Here is a 24,058-nt window from a genome sequence, read left to right as displayed (position 1 = left end):
TTTATTTAATGTTTAAATTATTTTTAGTAGATATAAAGATCCAAATTGTGGAATGATCAATTATCCGGAAAACCCTAGGAGCATTCTGAATAACTGGCCCCATACCTGTATATGAAATGCACACAATACTAAAATTGAGAACGTATTTTAATTGAAATACATTCAATTGCTTATAAACATTGGTATGGTTGAAACTGGCAAGACGAAAGAAAAGTTGTCAGCAAATTTATATTTTTGCAATTAAGGAAAAAAAAATATGTTATTATTGCAAAGAAATTGTGTAATTATGGATAAAATCATACCAATAAACCAATCATGTCAATATAATCTAATAATATATATTTTTATATAATAATGGAAAGTACTCATTTGTATATGGCTTGTTAAAATTGGCAGGCATTTTGCCTCTTCTATTGAAAACACAAAGAGAATTCTCCAAATGTGATATCACCCTTCACTGAAAGTTGCATTAATTGCTTTCCCTGTTTGGCCAAACGTTAATGAGGCTGAGAAGGTATGTGCTTGCAGACATAGTTACAGTACATTTGTAATGTATATGTTTGAAAAACATCACTCTACTTCTTGCCAGTCGCCACAGGCCTCAAATAACTACTCTTCCCTGCTAAAAGTATTTTTCCTGCTGTGACTAAAACATTCCAGTGAAATGAACTGTTTCTGTTTTATTCTTCCTTTATTGGCCAGTGTGCTATGCTACATGCTGCTGTACAGGTGCATATCTGTCATAAAGTGCCCCAAAGCTCAAAACCGGCAATAAACTCCAAACAATACTGCCTCTAGTTTCCTAAAATATTTGTCTGGCATTCAAAAATAATCCATAGGAATTACAAATAAATATTTGTTTTGTATTCAAAAATAATCCATAGGAATTACAAATGTAAATGTTTTAAAATAAGGAACATATAGCGAATATACAGTACCATCAGCTGTTTTCCAGTATCAATATCAACAGGCAATGCTGCTTAATAGAGAACAAAGTTTAGAAATACTTAATAGCACTTAATGGATTATTTGTTGCCCCCTACCAACCTTTCCAGCCACAATGTTTTAAGGAAAGCAGCCAGAATTTGTTAAAGAACCATAAGCCATCTCAGGTAATTAAGGCAGCAGGGGTATTTACACGAGTGATTAAATAAGTGTAATAAAAACAGCTGCACCTGCAACCTTGTGGTTTGGCACACTGCTTACCTAAAACCTAACTTGTATGAAGGGGAATCAACTTTTTGTGGCTCAGGTATGGGACCTGTTAATCAAAATGCTCTGGACCTGGTGTTTTCAGGATAAAGGATCTTTCTGTAATTTGAATCTTTATACCTTAAGTCTACTAGACTTAATCATTTAAACATTCAATAACCCCAATAGGCTGGTTCTGCTTCCAATAAGGATTAATAATATCTTAGTTTGGATCAAGTAAAAGCTACTGTTTTATTGTTACAAGTAAAAAGATAAAATGGAGTCTATGGGAGACCACCTTCTCGTAATTTGGAGCTTTCTGGAAAATGGGTTATTACTGGAACAGAGCAAATACAACTGGATGTAGTCTATTTTCCACATACTGTAATAAGCAACTACTGAATTAGTTGAGCACTGAAACCTGGTTTTTCCTATAATTATGTCCCCTATTCTCAACATATAGATGCAGTTCTCATATGGATGACCACTTTTTAAAGCGATACTGTCATGGGAAAACATGTCTTTTTCAAAACACATCAGTTAATAGTGCTGCTCCAGCAGAATTCTGCACTGAAATACATTTCTCAAAAGAGCAACAGATTTTTTTTAATTTTGAAATCTGACATGGGACTAGACATATTCTCAGTTTCCCAACTGCCCCCAGTCATGTGACTTGTGCTCTGATAAACTTCAGTCACTATTTACTGCTATACTGCAAGTTGGAGTGATATCAACACCCCCCCCCCCAGCAGTCTAACAACAGAACAATGGGAAGGTAACCAGTAGCAACTCTCTAAAAGATGATAACAGCTCCCTGGTAGATCTAAGAACAGCACTCAATAGTAAAATCCAGGTCCCACTGCAACACATTCAGTTACATTGAGTAGTAGCCTGCTAGAAAGCAGTTCCATCCTAAAGTGCTGGCTCTTTCTGAAAGCACATGACCAGGCAAAATGACCTGAGATGGCTGCCTACACACCAATATTACAACTAAAAAAATACACTTGGTTCAGGAATGAAGTTTTATATGGTAGATATAATTATTTGCAGTGTAAACAGTGTAATTTAGAAATAAAAACGACACCATAAAAATCATGACAGAATCCCTTTAAAGGAGAAGGAAAGGCAAAATTTATGCACTACCTCCCCCTAAAGTTCTCATACATATACACTTAATCGCTGTATTTTTGGCTCACCTATGTGTATAGAAAACCAGAAAATCATGCATTGAGTTTAGCTCTCCTTCGGTAAATCTTGGTAAAGGATTTACCCGCTTCCTTTTCCTCCATGTTTCGCATGCGCAAAAAATTCCCCTTATCCTCTGAAGCATGAAGCATCTCTCAAGCATGGCTCAACGCGACTCAAGGCTGTCTCGGGCAGCAGGGAGGAAGCTGCCTGAAAAATCAATGACGTCAGAGGAGTCCTACGCTGCATTCTCAGACGAGTGCGGCTCCTACTGCTAGACACCCGGGACACAAAATTTACTACACTCTGTAAGTTATTAGTCTAACAGACTTCTCATTCAGCTTTATTTATGTTTTGGCTTTCCTTCTCCTGTAAGGTATTTAAGGGAATTTGGTTCATGAATACCAATCATTTCCATACCAGTGGCAATCACACGCACTAAACTATTATGTAGTTGGCTGATGCTTTGATTCTCATTTTGCCCCAACCACCCAAAAAAGGAACTAGAAAAATAAGAAAAACAGTTTTGCTATAAATTATATTGTTGTAAGCATTTTTAAAATCCAAAGATATTTTCCAACTTCCATTCATGTCATTTGTAAATATGTTTTATTAAGTGGCAAGGAGATTCAGACTATAAGCTCTGCAGCCTAGGGTCCTGAGTTCAGCCTTCATCTGGGTTTCTGCAAGGATTTAGAATATTTACCCTTCGTGCTCATGGGTTTCCTACTACATTATGAAAACACTGAACCATGTGAATATGCCGGCACTGAAACTGACTGCTTCTATTGCAAGCTTAGGTCGTTTTTTCATGGGAAGTTTTGTAATATTTTGCCCCCCCTCCGAGTGAAATAGACTTTAAAGGGCCTTTCTCACCTCTTGCACCGGCATTGGTTGTGATGTATGTAACTCCATGTTCTAGGTATGTAATTAATGTGATTTAGTTGTATAAACACATTTACTTTACAGTGCTGCGAAATATGCTGGCGCTATATTAATAAATGTTAATAATAATAATAATAATAATAATAAATGTATTTTAAGCCTTTAATAGATGTAACAATCTGTCTTCAAATTCAAAAAAATAACTTACAATGTATGTTTCTTACCATTGTTGCAGCGATTGCCAGGACAACACATGCCATCTCTATGGCATCGTTTCTTCTTTCGCCTGCATAACATACAGGAAGATGGTGCCTGGTGAGGACTGTAGCAGTACCTTCCAACTTCACATTCCTTATCACTTATGCAAGGGTATGTCTGGAAGAAAATAGAAATAAAATCAATCCATACACATATTAGGGTGGTTAATAAGTATATATATATATATATATATATATATATATATATATATATATATATATATATATATATATATATGAAGAAGGCTCGAGTACAGGAGCCAAAACGTTGCAATAAATTTCTTTATCTTTTTGCACTTCATAAGTCCTGTGTGTGCGGTTTTTTGTTTTCTCTATGCATGATTGATTATAACCTGCACCCGGGCAATTGCCTAATGGATTAAGAGTGTTCCAGCCGCAAGAATGGATATATATATATATATATATATATATATATATATATATATGTATAAAACCTGTAGAAAAAGCTGATGTTAAATATACATTACATTCTTATGCAAGCTTACTAGAGATGCATGACTTTTTCGTATACACTTCAGTGGCCAGTGCCGTTCATATTTATAGTTTGTAAATTGTCATGTTGTAAAATGTCATGTACTTTTATAAATAACACAACCTGATGACCTTAAAGGATCAGTAACATAAAAATGTTTATTTTTTAAAAAAAAAAAAAAAATTGTTTCTTTTTAACAAACAAAAAACCCACCAAGACAGTTTTAACTTTTAATTCGCAAAGCTTTTATTAAGAAATTACTTACTGATTCTCTGCATGTGCTCCTCTTCAGAAACAGTGACAGGGCGACTATCCATCGTGCGGCGCTCGATTTCTCCTCCCTGGCTATCTCCTATACAAGGCAGGGAGGAGAAATCGAGCGCCGCACAATGGATCTTAATTTCTTAATAAAAGCTTTGCGAGTTAAAAGTTAAAACTGTCTTGGTGTTTTTTTTTCATTAAAAAGAAACAAATTTAAAAAAAATATTTTTTATGTTACTGGTCCTTTTATTCAAACTCCACATCCATTTAAAGTGATAATGACACTATAAACTACTTTTTAAAATATAAATGTACATTAAAAGTTACCTATAGGTAGGGTTGCCACCTTTTGCAAATTTTTTTTCCGGCTGGTGGGGGGCGGGTACAAAAAGGGGAGTGGTATGATGTCAAAGGGGGCGGGGTTGTGATGCAAAGGGACGGGGCCACGTCGCAGCCAGGACAAAAACCGAAGGACAAGCTAAGTTTACAGGGGATGGGGGGCGGGCCGAGGGGTCTTTTTAAGGGTATTACAAATTTAACCGGCAGCTACATTGCCGGTAAATTTGTAATACCGGCCTCGGGTGGCAACCCTACTTATAGGTCATGGTGATTGTTTTTTTGGCTGTTTTTGGAAGTAACCGTTAGTTGAAGTTCCTAAACCTGACTGTTTTGCCAACCTGACTGTCCCATCTCAACCTGTCAGTTAAAGTTTCTAATACTAAGGGACTCCTGCTGCACAAATATGACAGCTCCCTCATACAGGAACATGGGGGATCAGACAGGTAATTTAAAGGCATCAGGCAAATACTTTATGGCAAAATTATAAGTAGCATAGTAAATTTTATGATAGATGTAAAAAAGGCATAATTTCTGGCATCAGTATCTCTTTAATGGAAATTTGAGGGACAATGTTTCGCTGTGGGGGCAAAGCATGGCAAATTACACATTAAATTCACCCTCTTTGTGCGGTGATATTGACAATTTTCTATTTTTATAGGAAAGTCTGCCTTGTACTTTTGTTTCTTTAAAAACAACCCCCTTCTTAAAAACATTAGCGATCACCATTAAATTGTATTTAACTTAAAATACAACTGCATCCTAAACAATTTGTTCAGCATAGCACCAAGTTTTACTGCTTCATTGCTGTTGGAAAGTAACAGGTCGAGACCATTACATCCTGTATAAGATATCTAAACAATTATCTGCTTAACTGGAAGTGTTTATAAAAAGCGTGTCTTGGTGTAATCAGAGCTGCACAATAAGATTTGTATGTGGCCCATTAAAGGGTAATCTGGCCAGCAACACATTTTAAACAAAAAGCAATAGAACAGAAAAGGCTCAATTCTTAACATTTTAATATAAACAAGGCTCACCCTCTCATAACTGAGAAGCAAAAACTTTCATGCATAGGCGGAGGGTGATTTTTGTGCTTGGGGAGGCTACTCAAAGGAGAATTAAACCCTAAAAATGAATATGACTAAAAATGGCATATTTTAAATAGTGAACTTATTGCACCAGCCTAAAGTTTCAGCTTGTCAATAGCAGCAATGATCCAGGACTATAAACTTGACACAGGGGGTCACCATCTTGGAAAGTATCTGTAACACTCACATGCTCAGTGGGCTCTGAGCAGCTGTTGAGAAGCTAAGCTTAGGGGTCGCAAATTATCAAACAGAAAATGAGGTTGGCCTTTAATATAAGATGATGCTACAGGGCTGGTTATTAAATTCTGATGCTAGTTGCACTGGTTTCTGAGCTTCCATGTAGTAATTATCTGTATTAATTACTAATCAGCAACATATTGTGCCATTTATATTCAATGTATACTGTCAGTCAGTACAGGTATGGGACCTGTTATCCAGAATGCTCGGGACCTGGGGTTTTTCTGAATAATTGATCTTTCTGTAATTTGGATCTTTATACCTTAAGGGCTCTTACAGACGAGCGTTTGAAGCTGCGCTCCCCTGCGTTCCGTTTTTATGCGTTCAGCCGCAGGGGAGCGCAGGAGTAGACGCATTCAGTTTTTTTCAATGGGGCTGTACTCACAAAGGCGCATGTAGGCACCGAAAGCAGGAAAAATGCAGCATGTTGCATCTCAACCTGCGTTCGGTGCCTACATGCGCCTGTGTGAGTACAGCCCCATTGAAAAAACTGAATGCGTCTACTCCTGCGCTCCCCTGCGGCTGAGCGCATAAAAACGGAACGCAGGGGAGCGCAGCTTCAAACCCTCGTCTGTAAGAGCCCTAAGTCTACTAGGAAATCATGTAAACAATTAAATAAACTCAACAGGCAGGTTTTGCTCTAAATAAGCATTAATTATATCTTAGTTTGGATCAAGTACAAGCTATATGTTTTATTATAAGAGAGAAAAAGGAAATCATTTTAAAAAATTTGGATTATTTGATTAGAATGGAGTCTATGGGAGATGGCCTTTTCATAATTCGGAGCTTTCTGTATAATGGGTTTCTAGATAATGGATCCCATACCTGTACTGTCAGTGAGTCAGTCCATAAGCTCAGTAAGTGACAGTAGCAGAGCATCTGAATCAGCAGAAAAGAAGACGGGGAGCTATTGGGGCATCTTTGGGGGCACAGATCTTCCCTGCAATAGGAGTAAAGGCACATCATCCTCACTACTGAATAATGTGAGTGAATGCTTCTGTAGCACACTGTTCAACAAAAAGGGCTGCATATAGGCACTCCAAGCACAAGGTGGGAACTGACACCCCAAACACATCATAAACAGTGAATTTCTGTGGGTACTGACACTCCAGACACATTATACACAATAAGAGGCAGTGTTTAATGAATAGGGGAGCTGACAAAATTGCTACATGATTAATAGAGTGAAGTTAGTAATAGAGTGAGTAATAGATTAATAGAGTGAAAATCAACCACTGCGATCCTCTGTACTCAAATTTTTTTTTAAAATGATGTCTCTGCTCTTCCAGTTCCTTTACAAAAATGTATTAGACTCTGCATTCATCTAACCACACCTGCTTGTGTTCTACCTCTCTACATGCCTCGGACAACGCTTTCACATTTATTCATTAGGGATGCACCGAATCCAGGATTCGGTTCGGGATTCGGCCAAGATTCGGCCTTTTTCAGCAGGATTCGGTTTCGGCCGAATCCTTCTGCCTGGCCGAACCAAATCCAAATCCTAATTTGCATATGCAAATTAGGGTTGTGGAGGGAAATTGCGTGACTTTTGGACACAAAACAAGGAAGTTAAATGTTTTTCCCCTTCCCACCCCTAATTTGCATATGCAAATTAGAGTTTGGATTCAGTTCGGTATTCGGCTGAATCTTTCACAAAGGATTCGGGAAAATAGTGGATTCGGTGCATCCCTATTATTCATACAAATTATTTTTAGCGCTTTTTTGAAAATTTCTTTATTTAAAAAAAACAAGGCACCTTTCTAAAGAAACACCGCTTTTAAAGTACATTCCCAGTAAATATTCTTATAGTACCTAGATCCAGTGGAAACTTTATTACTCTCTTACCCTGTCTAGAACAAGAAAACTCAGTAGCACACAAATATTGAAAAGTTAAACATTTGTTTACTGGCCGTTGATCAAACAAAAGCCTATTTCATGTCTATCTGGATCATTTTTCAATTCAAGACTTCATGCCCAGGTAATAATAAATGCTAATTTTCCACTTTTCAAACACTGTGTTTAACTGGATTTTTGTTTTTTTAAAACACTCAAAATAGTTTTCATTACCCCTTTTAGGAGATGAGTTTAGCCCCCACCAGGAAATAATTTGCCTAAGATATATGCCCTTTAATGACTGATTTACAGAGATGTATTCGTACAGATTAGCTGTTAATTTCACCTTTTCTTGTCCACACTAGAATGCCTAGACTTTGGTAAGTCATTTGACTGACTCAGGAGATGCCACATACAATAAAACGCAAGTTGTAATAAGGGAGGTTGGTGTGCTAAATAAAATTAGTAGTACTGAATTCTAAATATAAATAAATAAAACTCATTTTTAGCATATTCAGAAAAAACCTAAAGCACATTTAATTAAGGAATGTCATTTATCTATCACAGCAGCCCCATCTCAGATATCCATATGTGATCTTATTTCTAAAGTGTCCACATACACGAATCTTTTTTTTAGCTATATCTGCACTGTATCTATTGCATTTTTATCATTGCTTTCTAAAACTTCAGTCTCCACGCATTGTAGATAATCCTCGCTTTTCTCTACTTTCTGCACCACATCTGTGACTACTCCACAACTGGAGTAGAGTCTGCATCTGGCTCCCTTAACATGCATAGCAAACAGCAAAAATTAAAACAAATATATATATATATATATATATATATATATATATATATATATATATATATATATATATATATATATATATATAAAATATACTGTATAGGAAACCTCATAAAACATGATCACATTTCAGTGACTGCGTTTAGAGTAACAGCAATAATGCTAGTCCAACAGGTGTTTGCGTGATAGGGATGCAGATAATTATAGGCCATTCAGGACTATTCAGTTGAATTAATTACTTGGATGTCCCAGATGGAAAATCGTTGTCCCTTTTATTCACAGTCAGTCTGTAAATTATTACATCTTGGGGTCCTAGAGATGTTTGTTTTCCTGTATTGTTATTATATGACTGGTGATGATTTTGTTAATGAGAATGTATACTATTCAAATCGCTGCATGGACAAAGCATTAAGTATTATATTTAGGGGCAAATTTATCAAGGGTCGAATTGAAAATTATATTATTTTAGTGTAATTCGTCTAGGGAATAGTCCAAATTCGATTTGAGTTTAAAAAAAAAAATAGAAATTTGAAATGTATCATGTACTGTCTCTTTAAGAACTCAAATTTGACTATTTGCCATATAAAACCTGCAGAATTGGTGTTTAAGCCTATGGGGGACCTCCTACAATAAATTTGGAGTCATTTGGTGGACTTTTGAAAAACCAAAATTTTTTTTAAAAATTCGATTAATTTGATTTGAGTTTGCAGGTTGATGTGATTTACCCGGATATACAAAATCTGAATTTTTAAATAAATTTCGATTGGTCATTTTTTTTTGAGTTTATGGGAGTTTTTATAAACTTTTGCCCCTTGATAAATATGCCCCTTAGACTTTGTAGTTGCCATATTTCCTACCTGCATTGGATGTAATGTTATTATACATATAAAATAAATTTTATTTGCTGCTGTTCGCCGAGTAGAGCTTATCTTAATTTCACTTGATGTTCTATGATGTTAGCATGCTAAAATGGTTCCAGTTTTGGATAAAACAGGGCATGCTAAGGAATTAGAGTACACTTCTATAAATGAACATGAGCATGACTTTATAAGCATGGTACACAAGGAAAGAGTGCACATTACTTAAACTTCTAGTAAGCAGCAAGCAAGTTTTGTGATAAAAAGTAATGATTTATATCCATTTTGTGAGTTTTAATACATTTAAGTTTATTTCTCAGAGCTTTTATTGGCTTGTAAATGTTGTAAAGCCACATTAATAACTGAATCTAACATCTCACTCCGTATCTGAAAGCCAGTTTGGCAGTCACATCATTTAAACTGGCAATAAAGTACATTAATGTAAAGCTAACTATAGTTGCCAAATGAGTGTCTTTTGGCTTTTGGTGTGCAAGAATAATATGTATATGGCAAAGGACAGAAGAAAACATGGGTTTCCTGAGTTTATGTTAGGATTTGTTTTCCAGGGATTTAAAAATATACACAATACACCTCCAGCCTTTGTCTACACGCAAGTTAACTGATTCAGAGGCATAATCGATATGAATACTAAAGATCTAGGATTGTTGTTTTGATAATCTTAATTAGTATTGTTAATCTGCAATCTATTGTATAACGTTTAGGAGATCACACAAGATTTACTTGAAAGAGCCAGTAAGAAAATAGTTCTAGTGTGGCCCTGTGGAGAGCTAGAGAACAGAAATTATTGTTGTGTAGTTACAAAGGGAAATGCACCTGGTCTGTTAACATTCCTGCTGGACCGTAGCTGTGCACCTGTATTTTAATATATGATTTGTTAGTCTACATTAAAAGGATTTCACAGGGGATATAAAAACTCATCTCTTGTAATATAGCAGCTGGACTAACACAGCTGAACAAGTCATTGCAATTAAAACCTAAAAATCTTGATTTTTTTTTGTTATCATTAAAAGTTTCTACCTGTTTTGTTGCTCGATGTATTTATAGTTCTGTTAAAGCTTTTCTGGCACGAACTGGATTTTGCATGTGTAAATGTGATGGAACAAACATACCTCTTGTGTTATATAGTTATTTATGTATAAATGGGAAATGCATGTAGTCCTTTGCAACACAATCCTGACAACTGTCCTGTACCCAGTAGGATTTTAAAGTGAAATTCCCTTTTGCAGAACATCCATTATTAGCAAAGTACTGTACATTTCCTTTTAAAAAAGACTTTTGGGGGTACATTTACTATGTGTCGCATATCGAGGGTTAATTAACCCTCGAAGTCGAAGGATTTACCGCATTTCATTTGATCGAACGATCAAAGGAAAAATCGTCCGATTAAATCCTTTGAATCGAACAATTCGAAGGATTTTAATCCATCGATCGAACGATTTTCCTTCGATCAGAAATTACTTGGGGAAGGTCCCCATAGACTAACGTTGGTGCTCGGTAGGTTTTAGGCGGCGAAGTAGGTAGTCAAAGCTTTTTTTAAAGAGACAGTACTTCGAATGGTCGAATAGTCGAACGATTTTTAGTTCGAATCGTTCGATTCAAAGTCGTAGCCGAAGGTCGAAGTAGCCAATTCGATGGTCGAAGTAGCCAAAATTTTTTTTACCAACTACTGTATCAATTCTAACATCTGCCTGTAATGAAACCCGGAGATTCTACTCAGCAGTGACAAACATAACAAATGTATCAACTAAATGTATCAATTTAGAACAGTTTACAGGGTCGGCGACCCCCCTTCCCTGGGCTGCTTCAAAAGGTGAAAAACGCCATCTTACACTTCAATATTAGAAAAATATTGCTTGAAGCTGAGCCACCCCTTTAATTTCTTACTGCTTTCAATCTGTACGAAATGTATAGAGAGTTTCCAGCATAACCTTAAGCACCAGACTCCCTAATGAAGTCAAACCATGCACAAAATGTATACCTGCCTTTCTAATGCCAATGGCAAGTTACTAGATCATGTGGTATGTCACCCCCTCTGCAAAACATAATATATAATGTCACCAGCAAATTAGACAACTTAAAGGAACAGTAACACCAAAAAAGAAAGTGTTTTAAAGTAATGAAAATATATCATACTGTTGCTCTACGCTGGTAAAACTGATCTGTTTGCTTCAAAAACACTTCTATAGTTCAAACTGCTGTTTAACATTGTGACACGACTGTTGGATGTCGCTGCGTATGCATCTGACAGTCATGACGCGTCGGTCGAACGCTGCAACACCATCCGACTTTTGTATTACTAAGCTTGTTTCCTGTTGCATCCGACTTGATGCAGGCCTTTTGTCGCCTAGCGTCCGATCCGACAAAAACGCATCCAAGTCGACCGTGTAGTCCTACCCTTAACCAATAATTACATTTTAACACTAGCCCACGTTTGGCACTGTTTACCCTTAACTGTCTCCTCATTTCCTTCCTGTAAAGAATAAGATGGGGGAATGATATATGTGCCACTTACTAGAATGCTTTGTAAATCTCATATTTTTTGCCATCATGATGAGAAATAATTGAAAATTGAAAACTGTTCTTTCCTCTGGAAGCATTCTACCCTAATAGCAAACCCTGCTTCTCAATCTTATGTACATTTTCATTTCATTGTAATCCAAAACAAAAATTTGGGAATGAATGAAGATCTCTCTGCTGGTTTAAGCTATAACTTTCTCTGTATATAGTATAGAAGAGCTAATATTTTTATTAAAAAGCAATAGTTATTTCTTCAAATGTTGCAGAAAACTGTATATGTATCTTATCATTGCATTTGTACCTATCACTCGGGAGGGGGTGAGGTAGTACAATTATAATTTGTGTTTTGGGTTAAGGACCTAGGATCAGATGTACGACTGCACTCAGAAGTACAGAATATTACAGAACGAATTTTCACTACATTTAGCAAACCTTAGCAGTGAATTCTTTCAGTTAAAATATGGACTGTCTGTGCTGCTGTTTTAGAATATCTCCTCAAATTGAATGCTATAATTTCTTTGTTCATCTTATTATTATTTTTTTATTGATGGTGTGTTATATGCATACTTAGGAAACGCATTGTGTTGAAGAGCATTTGCTCAAAATACTCTGCACCCCTATTTTATGTGTTTTCGTTATTTTGGCATTTAGTTGTATATCTTACAACAAGCCTGCTAGTAATTTTTCAACTTGGGAGAGGGAGAATATCAGACAAAGCATTCTGTATGCCCCAGACTTCTGTGTGTGAGGTCTGGATTTAGATTAATACAAAGCTTCTGAAAGAAGTGCCAGCTCTTGCATAAAGTGCTCTGCTATGACTAAATTATATATTTCTCGGGAGGTAAGATACTGCTGAACCCCACACACTGTACATAAAAATATAGCACCTTTTTGCTCTCTTAGTGCTGTAAAAAAGAATTGAACACACCTTTAGGTTTTAGTAATGTACAAAAACATTTATCATAGAAATTTAAAGGAATACCTAATGGAGATAATCAAAAGGCAAATAGTTAAAAAGCCAGACAAAATTGAAAACATGTCTGATTAAAACTGTCTCAGAATTTCACATTCAAAATCATAAAAGCTTACTGTTGCTATGTGGCACCTTAACAGGTCATGTATTATTAGCATTGAGAAATATTTTGGTAGGCAGCTTCACCATCAATCTTAACTGCACAGCTTAACACCCAAACTGGAAAATGGCATAAAAACTGCACAGTTCATAAGAAAAAATGCTTAGGTCTCTTAAGGTCTTAAGGTCTCTCTGCTTAAGTCTCATTCAGTAGTTAAACTTAGGGGTTGTTTATCAAAATCCAAATTTATCTCTCTCACTCACTACTCTCATGAGTAGTTCAACTTAGGGGTTATTTATAAAAATCCAAATTTATCTCACTATTTTTGGAAAGCCACTCCAACATTTTGCCCTTATTTATCAATACGTTTTTCCGAAAAATTATTGTGCAACCAAAGTCTCTATGAGACCTTTAAAAAAATCTGAATCCGCAACTTTTTCGGATTTGACACCCGAATACAGCAACTTTTTCGGGAACCCAGCTCAAATCAAGAGATCTTTGGGACATCTGCCTTTGACTTTTACATGAACTCGGCAGGTCTGAGTTGGAGTACTTTTTTATTTGGATTTTTAACACCATCGGGGTTTAATAAATCACAAAAATGTGGGGGTTTTTTTCTATGAAAAAATGGTGGTTTTCCCCTTTGAAAGTCCAACCAGAAAAAACTGGACTTTGATAAATAACCACCAGTATAATGCAGATGTCTGCATTCTAAGACTATTTGCAGTTTGATCAAATTAGCTCAGGAAATGAACTGAAAATATAGATAAGCAATTAAAATGTTAAATAATTATAATATTTAAGCTTACAGGAAAAGAAGTATTATAGTATGGAAACCATGATAATCTGTCTGTGTGTTCGTTGGGACCAGTTCTGTGATTTTGAGAATTGAAGTCCCTATGCTTTCCAGAGAATCTGTGCACCACAAGTGCCAGCATCCATCACTTCATAATAACTGAGGGAGGGGTTACATTACACTGTGAGCATAAGGGACATTGTTAAATGGTCCAAGTGAGGACCCCATATTTTTCTGTTTTTTCTTGTTTTTCTGTTACTAAATTCTCTCAGACTTGGATGGATATAATCAGAGAAAAAATTGCCTAAAAGAATTTCTTTGAATCTAGGTAACAGATTGCTAGAGCCTGGGTAGAGTTACTGGTATATAAATATAAAATATTACATCTGATTACTGCAACATTACATAATACATATTATGTTGGTTTAACATAATTTTTATTTTAGGTGGAGGAAAAGAAAAGAATTTTCCTTTAATCAATGATACAAAAAACTGTAGATTGTGTAAGTTTTCATATGGATTCCGATATAATGTAATCATGGTGCACATTTGCAAAGATTAAGGTAAATTTATGAAATTGCACAAAAAAATGCGTCTGTCTACCTATGGCTTCATCGGCTGGATGCTAGATACTGGAGTTCTGCTTTTTCCTGTTTTTTATGCTTATGGAAGATCTGAAAAGGATTTTGTTCTGAGGCATCACTGCTAAGGTTTGTTTAGAGAAGCAATGGACAAAAGTTATTATATGTTTTCCACAAGACCAGTCGGAGTTCTGAAAAGTCGGAGTTCTGTAGCAGAAAAACTATTTTTAGAAACAGATGATAGTAGAAAGAAGTAGGATTTATTGTGGTTCCTCTAGCTGATAATGAACTTTTTTCCAATCCCCACCTACACATAAAATGCATTGGTCTGATAACTCAATATAAATGAATGGTCTGATATAAGCAATTAGTGAGACATTTACCAAAGCAAGGCAAAATCATGTTGCACTCTCATTATTATTGATATATCCAGTACAGGCTCCCGAACACTTTGTCATAGCTCACAACTGTCACGGCCGGCACCCGATACCAGAACAAATGCCAAGCACCCTGGTCTTGGCTCGGCTTCACCAGTAGTGTGACTACCGTTGGGCTCCGGAAGGAGCCCTCAGCTTACTTGGGTGCCACCTGGACTTAACGAGGGGTGCAAGGCGAGATGTTCTGGCTGGCAAAGGGGCACGGCTGTTAGCAAAGTCTTTTTGGGCCGAAGGTCACGGTACAAAGGATTAGGCAGAAGGATGGTCAAACAGGCAGGGTCGAGGCAGGCGGATATCAGAATCGTCAGGCAGGCAAGGGTCAAACCGGGTTGTCAATCAAGGGGTTAAGCAGGAAGAGTTGTGGTAGGCAGGCAGGGGTCAGGATACAGAGTTCAGAATAGTCAGGATACAGGCAGGGTCAAACACGGATAATCAGAATACAGAATAACAGGAACAGATGCACTAGGCTCAGAAACCACTTAGAAACAAAGTTCTATCACGGGCACTGGCTGGGAGACAGAATGGGCCTTATATAGGTTCAAATTTTGCGCCAAATGGGCGTCAAAAACGTGCTGCCTTTAAGAGGCGCGCCCTAGAATCCAAGATGGTGCCGGCGGCAGCGCCGACTCGTGGACCATGCGGCGGGCTTCCCCGCCGATGACGCGGTGGATGACCCCGTCGCACAACAGGTACTGTTACAACAACAGTCCCATTTTCTGCAGTACAGCTCCGATTTTGTCCCACTGTCCTGGCTTTCTTACTGAAATGTCCTGAGTTTCTCTCCTGCATGTCCTGCACTGACTCCAGAAAAAGATACAAAGTTTCTGAAAATTAATTAAAATAAGAGGCTTGTTGACAGCAAGCCCAGAACACTGTGCAGGTGCACTTCGATACAGCTGTAACAATTTAAGATAAGCAAAGAAGCAATTTGAACAATTTAAGATAAGCAAGTACCTTGGAGAAACTGTGACTCACAGCATAAAGGGCAATTTTAGCTTCATTAGCAAAACTGTTATAACGCATAAAACATGGCCCTTAAACTCTCAGAAATGTGTTCAAACTTTCATAACCTGCCAAATTCTATAAAATGGACATCATAATTAGGGGGTGTGGCCATAAAATGGACATGGCTTGAGAAAGGGCCCTGTGCGGCCCGAAACGTTGCCATGTTTTTGAAGTCTGCAATGAGCCAATAAAAGGCACTTTTTGCATTATCAAAACTGAATTGTGTGCTACAGCTACTTTGGACTTTGTGGCTCTTCGCAGGGGGCCTTGTATGCTGTTTAGCACCAGATACCTGAAAAGGTTGATGGAGTAACAGGTGAGCGCTCTAATTTTTGTATAAAATGGACATGGTCAAAAACTCACTGTGCTTAACGCAGCTAATGATTTTGTCTTTGCCTTTGTGGCAAAAATGGGACAGATTTGTAGAGAATCTTAACTAATCAGCTTTCATTGTACAATTACATTTAATTACTGCGTTTTACCCCCTATTGCACTGCAGTAGGTCACAAGCGCATCTGGCAGCCAGTATCCTGAAGTGATTGACATTTCTGAGGCTCATTTAATTGTTAAAGTAAATTCTGGTGTACAGAGATACACTAAAGCACAGACAACACAATAAACTGACCAGCCATGGATCCATGGGTTGTTTTATCCTATGTTATGTTTGTATAATACATATTTAAGACTCTATTAATAGCATTAACAGTTGTTCCATGTAACTCCATAAAGGAAATAAAATTACAACAATAACATTTTAAGTGAAATGTCAACCCCAAAAATTTTGCCTAATAAAAGAATATATAATTCTAAGCAACTTTGCAATAAACATTCATTACAACTTACAAGTTATTTGTGTATGTATTGCTATTAAAAACTGTGATTGTCCCTTTCAATCCTCTGCCCTGGTGGCTCAGACTTTTCAGCTGATTCTGAATACAAAAATTCTGAATACAAAAATGAGTATATTTTTATTTATATAGCCCTACTTATGTAGCGCTGTACAACAGAAAAAGTAATTACTAGAACGAACACAGGGTTGTTATAATAATAACTATAATAATAACTACAAATACATACAAAGTACAGTTGTAGTAAAGATTAAGAGCCAAGTATCAAAGAGACAAGAAGAAGGAGGTTCCTGCCCTGGAGCTACAAAGTGGGAGGGTAAACTACAGACATAAATAAAGAGATCTAAAGTGTTGTAGGTTACAGTGGTTGACAATGCATTACAAGTAACTGAAAAGGAAAATTGTAGTAAGGTTTCCAAACAAAAATTAATAAACATCAAAAATCATTTATTAGGACATTAGGAAATGTTGTGCCTGTGGGGCTCAAAGCCTAAGAGTAAGTGCACCAAGGCACAAAACCTGTTAGGCCTCTCTTTTCATGTCCTAATGCATTTTGTGGGGCACTTACTCACAGCCTCTCTTTTCATGTCCTAATATTTAGATGTTTATTAATTTTTGTTTGGATTTTATGGGGAAACCTTACTACAATTTTCCTTTTCAGTTATGGACACGCACACTGGGATGAACAGTGAGATTTCACCATTTTAATGGGGACTGAACTACTGAACATATCTCTGGTGGTGCCGTTATTTACTACCTACTTTTCTTCTAATTTTCGAAATTGTAGAGGGTTGGGTCTAAGTAGTGATGAGTGAAAAATGTTGCCATGTACAGATTCAGCGGGGAGGGAGGGCAAGGAGGTGGGAGGAGGGAGGAAAGGAGGGGAGTTATGGAAAGGGGGGAGGTAGAGCAGGCAGCAACATGGACTAGTGGTGGGCAGAAGATGCTTAATAGGTACCTGCCAAGCGCCCCCTTATGTTTGTGCCCTAGGCAGATGCCTCTTCTGCCTACCCCTAGTTCCAGCTCTGTTCCCTGGTGTAAAATAGGTTGTCTTTTAGTTTATTCCTAAAGAGAATGAGGGATAATCATCTCTGGAGGAATTTAGGGATAGCATTCTAAATGTAAGGAACAGCAAGGCAAAAAGATTAAAGGCAAGAAACAGCAGTAGGAATAAAAGGCTTTGAAGGTCATGAGAAGGAGTTTATATGTTACGCTTTACTTTAGGTGAAGCCATGATAAGACCTTTGGCAGGGGAGCAGCCTGTAGTCTAATTAGAATAGGATGAGAGCATGAATGAGCACCTTAGCTGAAAAGGAGTGCTGTCTTATTTAGGCATTGAATAAGTCTAAATCAATATGCACGACTTTCTGCAATTTAAAAGAGTCAAAGTAAAACAATCCTTAAACGAAATCGAATATTATCATTTTCTCTGCATGGGTTGGTGTGTTTGTGGTGAGTTTCCCCTACAGTGTATACCACAATACCAACCTACTAGAAAAACCCTGACCACAGTTGTGGTTTCCCAAGTTGTTTTCCTCTTATGGGTTTTGGATAAAACATTTGACTATAAAAAAAGGAAAATGACAATACAGTTTGCATTTTATCTTATAGGGTTATATTTTTTCATTTTCCCATAGATATGCTTTATAGAGTTTTTTTTAAAGCTAAATGCACATTAATAATAATAATAATAATAATAATAATTATAATAATTGCTCTATTTCTTCATATCTTCTGTGAACATATTTTACTGTTTCATATAGTGGCTTGCTCTTGCCATGAGGCCATTAACAAACAGATAAGAAGGTTGTTCTTACTGATCTGCCACTAAAATCTCATTCATTGTTTTGGGACAAGGACAGGACAAGGGCAAACATTTAGGGGCAGATTTATTATGCATTATAAAAAACGGTGGAATAATTTGCTACACATCGTCAGACATCACTGTGTAAAAAACGGCATATTGTTTTACACGCTTTTTCTTTGAGCAATTTGCACCGGAACTTACATACAAAGGTCTGAAGCAGTGTAAAATAATGTCAATGTTTGTGTGGCATAAATTAAAAAAACACCTTGATAACATTTCCATCTTTTTATGTTTATTCAGTGAATTTTGTTTTACACAGCATAATAAATAGGTCCCATCCTTTGTTAGTTCACTGAGTTCAAAAGTACCTAATCTTGTCCTGCAACTTAGAAATATGATCGAGCATTGTTTTAAATAGACTGCATGTATCAGTACAGGTATGTGACTTGTTATCCAGAATGCTCAGGACCAGGGGTTTTCTGGATAAAGTATCTTTCTGTAATTAGGACCTGCACACCTTAAGTCTAATAGAAAATCATGTTAACATTTAATAAACCCAACAGGCTGGTTTTACGTCCAATTAATTATACCTTATTTGGAATAAAGTACAAGGTACTGTTTTAATATTACGGAGAAAAAGGAAATCATTTTTTAAAATGTGGATTATTTGGATAAAATGGAGTCTCTGGGAGATGGCCTTTCTGTAATTTGGCGCTTTCTGGATAACGGGTTTTCGGATAATGGATCATATACCTGTCATTAAATATATTTATTGCAAAGATGAAAACGATATATTCAGTACTGTTTCGGGAATAAACAAGTTACTCTTCACTATCCACCTCTCAGCAATCTCTCTCTCTGCCTAGATAATATATATTAGAGCTTTCTAAATGACTGACTGACATAAGGCTGGATGTAGAGAGGTACATTGCTCAGAAGTGGATAGTGAAGAGTGACTTGAATGTCTCAGAAATAGCTCCCCTTCAGGTTAAATAATTATGCTTGCATACTTATTACAAGTACAAATAGAATATAAAATGATCCATATACCTGAAATAAATATATACAGCAGTGCCTTTACTGTTACCAGGAGTGTAGTGACGTAATGTTGAATGAATTAATTTTTCTCACGGCAACCAGGATTCAGTTCCCGGGTTACCTCCTTGTGACATTGATAATCCACTTTAAATATAAAAATAGTTGTCAAAAATATCAACTATATGCCGTCCATGTTATGCTTGTAACTGACATGGATGTTCACATACTGGAAACTTGAGATAAAAAAATGTAACATTTATTTGGCACGAGCTCCATGGATTCTGAAATCACAAACAGTCAGAACCCTGAACATAAAATGTATGGGTGTAAAAGGGAGTTACCATTGCGAGAGCATAGAAATATCTCTTTACAGCACAGAAAAACAAAGAACTAGTCAAATAACCAATCAGATGGTTCTTCCTCAAGGTCAAGGTGACATGACCAAGCTAGCTTGAGAACAGAATCCGTCCAAGTCAAGGGGCTTGCATACATATAATTTTATTCTCTCAGAACCAATAAATCCTTTTTAAGGGTTCAGACAGATACATTTTTGTACAGACTATTAAACTGAGATGGTTTGCAGCCAAAAAGTTGTCATAAGTAGACTTGCCCCGATGCTAGTGTGTACCCCACATGTGCATAGATGTAGCATGTTCTATTTTCCTCTCTCTGACAAAGGAACTGGTGTTGTTCTTCATGTACAGGAATTTACCATTTGGTTAACTGTTGTACATTCAACACACTGAATTATGTGCCTTAAGTAGGTATGGAAAGATACCCCTGTAAATACATTGATTAAAAGACCACGTTGCAAAAATAAAAAAAAAGTTGTGTTCTTATAATGGCTTTCTATACTATGATAACAGATGCAACACTGCAAAAGCACATAAGGCAACTGTAAACCAAATATTGTATATTTATTGTATAATAAGAAAATAGGGGCCAAATAATTGTGAAAATAAAGAAATAAAATTATTTCTATAATAGGTGCCCTGTTCTTGAAGAAGTGGCTGTAGGTTTTTAATCTAACCACATAATCGAAGTTGACTCACTAGGAAACTTTGAGCAACTTTGGAAAATGAAGCGATCCTGCCGGCGATTTAGATTGTAGCTGGCGGGCATATTAGTTGCCCTGAAGAAGAGGCGATTTATCGTTGGGCGACTAAATCTTCCCGAATCTGAGCGTGTGTCTCTGCCCTTAAAGTTACCTATATAAATTACCTATAAGTCATGTTGGTTTTTGTTGAGTTTTTTGCTGATAGTTCTGCTTTTGTACATAATTGTCACTTGAAGTTCCTAAACCTGACTGTTTTGCCAACCGACTGTCCCTTCTTAACCTGTCAGAGTTCTAGTGATAACTGACTACTGCTGCACAAATATGGCAGCCCCCTCATAGAGGAACACGGGGGTAGGAAAGGTAATGTAAAAGCATCAAGCAAATACTTTTATGGCAAAATGATAAATAGCATTCAAACATAATATTTTATTAGATATAACAAAGAGCTTATTTTCTGGTGTCAGTATCTCTTTTAAAATCCACTTTAAGGTGCCAATCAAGACTTAATTTTAACAGGAAGAGTTTCAAAAGACGTACTTGTAGATGTGCTCCTCCTAATAGAGTGTTAGCATCTGTTCACAGACACATGAGACCTGGACTGCAGCTGTTTCAGTAAACTGATTAGTTGTTAAAATACTGTTTAGAAGGTGGAGACCCTTCAAAACAATGTTTAGATAGGTACTTCGCCCATACTTTTCCAATGTCCAACAAATTCTAAAATGAATCCCTAAAGAAATATGCCTGCTTTGTAACATGTTTTTTAATAGCCATCCTTAACTTGGAACATATCATATGCATCCTATTCCATGACAACATTTTGCCAAAAGAAATAGCGTCTGGCTATATTCAACAAAGTATAAAAACAACCAATATTTTTCTCATGCAAACCTTATAATGAATTATGCAAGGACTAATATGAAAAACATAGTACGGGAAATAATATGATTAGTTCTCGATTGCTTAAACATTTTAGTGTTTAATTATATTTAAATGTGCAAACAGATAATTAGATTTCCCCCTAGGCTGAATATTTAAATGCTTCAGTGCACTGTACCTTGTCTTTGGATGAGACCAACACCACTTCATTGCTCTTTTGCCAAGCCTTTGATATTTCAGAAATTATGTAAATAAAATATCTTCCTAAAGGTTAAATACACTTTATGCCTCAGTCATGTATCTTATAAACCACTGTTTCCCCCACTTATTAAGCATTCTTTTGATCAAGTCCTCTATCCTCCTCAGCTGAAAGCAATATTCTTGATATGTTTAGCAACCTCCTCTAAAAGCTTAATCCTGTATGCTTGGCACCACATCAGACTGGGTACACTTTGCTTTAGCCATTGGAGTAAATATTTAATACACATGAAAGCTTCACTTCCTTCGTAATGGTCACCACACGCGATAAGTGGGTGGCCCAGCTGGCATTTTCTCAATGGTTTCAAGCAGTGACTTGAAGCCAAGGGCAAAGATTATTTTTCTATAAAGTATTTAGAATTACGTTTATTCATTTATATATAGGGATCCTGAATGCTTGGGAACTTGGTTTGTCCAGATAAGTGGTTTTGCATAATTTGGATCACCATACGTCAAGTCTACTAAATAACATTTAAACATTAAATAAACCCAATAGTATTTTTTCGCCTTCAATATGGATTCATGAAACTACAGACTACAAAAGGGCTCATTTACTGATGACAGGGCAAAAGTGCATGATGAGTGCAAAAAACAGGTTTTACAGATTCTAATTGATTTGATGTAGCCTCCCAAATGATTTGATCAGGTGGCGTTGTATTGATCCATTGTCCTGGTAACTGTATTTACATTCTAAAATGTTAAGCATGTAATTGCATATACCAAAACTCTGAGCAGAGTCTAATCAAAAAATATATTGTTAGAACTAATACACAGGGGTTGACATTAACTGCCTAAACTACCATTATCTGGTTAAGTGTACACAACAGAACTCTTGGGATCTGAAGCATTTATTATTAAATTATCAGAAATCCCCAGGGGTTCTCTAGGAAACAAAACAGCCTATGCGCATGACAAAAAGCTGTTGGATCATAAGAGCAGTCCATGGAGAAGCTATAGTATGCAGCACTCAGCAGCCTGAGGACCATGAAACAACTGGTTGAAATGCAGCTGTGATGGATATGGGGATACCTGTGCGGCGGGGACGCCCGCCACATGGTCCTTGAGCCGGCGCCATCCTGGTTTCTAGGGTGCACGTGGCCCGCCTGCATGCCTCTTAAAGGCGCAGGCACGCTGGTGTGTTTGTGCCAGCACGTTTTTGGCGCACGTTTGGCGCGAAATTTGAAACTATTTAAGGGCCATTCTGTGTACAGCCCCTTGCCCATGATAGAATCTTGATTCTGTGGTTCATGAAGCCTTGTGCTGTCTGTTCCTGTGAAACTTGTGTCTATTATTCTGGTTTTGATCCCTGCCTGTTCCTGACAATTCTGATATCCGAATCCTGACTTTTGCCTGCATCTCGACTACTCTTTCTGCCTGACCCCATCTGTTTGATTACCCGGTTTTGACCCTTGCCTGCCTGACAATTCTTGATATCTGCCTGCCTCGACCAAGCCTGTTTTGACGATTCCTTTGCCTGCTCCATTGGTACTGTGACCTTCGGCCCAAAAGACTCTGCTAACAGCCGTGTCCCTTTGCCAGCCAGAACATCTCGCCTTGTTCCCCTCGTAAAGTCGAGGTGGCACCCAAGTAAGCTGAGGGCTCCACCCGAAGGCCAACGGTGGTCACACTACTGGTGAAGCCGAGCCGAGACCAGGGTACTTGGCATCTGTTCTGGTATTGGGTGCCGGTCGTGACAGTTGCAATGTACAACTGCCACTTGATAAAGAAATGCTATATACAGAGCAGACACATATCTACGGAAACAAAATAATATGGGATTGAAGGAAAGCAAACAATGCATCTTATCATAGCAATAGCCCTAATGTTCAAAATTCTTTATACAATGTGCTTGGACAGCTATGCATCCATGTTTCCACTTACAGATCATAGGTTGCTAAATACAGAGACAAGTTGTGGTACAATAAAGGATTTCATCTATGGTGCATAAGTTGATGTTTGCTGGTTATTGATAGAGTTGGGTTCTAGAGCAATCATGTGAAAAAGATTTTCTAGAGCAGGGGTGCCCAGACTTTGTCACCCTGAGATCTACTCTTGCCATCTGATGCCATTATGAGATCTTCCTTAAGAACTCATAGCAGGAGGGCACAGAGGCATTTCCATGTATAAATACTCTCAAAACCCCAATTTGATGAAATACATTGATGTCTATGGGCATCTTTTTCGTGTGATAATTTTTTCACGTGTGGCAATTTTTTCAGAAATCTACCAGGAACTTTAAAGTGATTGACTGGTAGACCACAACTGATGTCTTGGGCATCCCTGTTTTAGAGAAACCACTGTAGGCAAATATCTGCA

General features: G+C 37.1%; 1 protein-coding gene across 1 annotated transcript in view; it reads right to left on the bottom strand.

Annotated features, from left to right (window-relative positions):
- Nucleotides 1-24,058, bottom strand: part of dkk2.S (dickkopf WNT signaling pathway inhibitor 2 S homeolog) — a 70,413-nt gene that overhangs the window by 5,830 nt on the left and 40,525 nt on the right. The window contains exon 2 of the mRNA XM_018243377.2: nucleotides 3,486-3,636. Coding sequence (XP_018098866.1) covers nucleotides 3,486-3,636 — 151 coding nt within the window. The remainder of the gene's footprint in view (nucleotides 1-3,485; nucleotides 3,637-24,058) is intronic.

The sequence above is a fragment of the Xenopus laevis genome, chromosome 1S, assembly GCF_017654675.1.
Source record: "Xenopus laevis strain J_2021 chromosome 1S, Xenopus_laevis_v10.1, whole genome shotgun sequence".
Taxonomy (NCBI): domain Eukaryota; kingdom Metazoa; phylum Chordata; class Amphibia; order Anura; family Pipidae; genus Xenopus; species Xenopus laevis.
The sequence above is the reverse complement of the archived record's forward strand: the minus strand, read 5'-3'. Positions and strand labels throughout refer to the sequence as shown.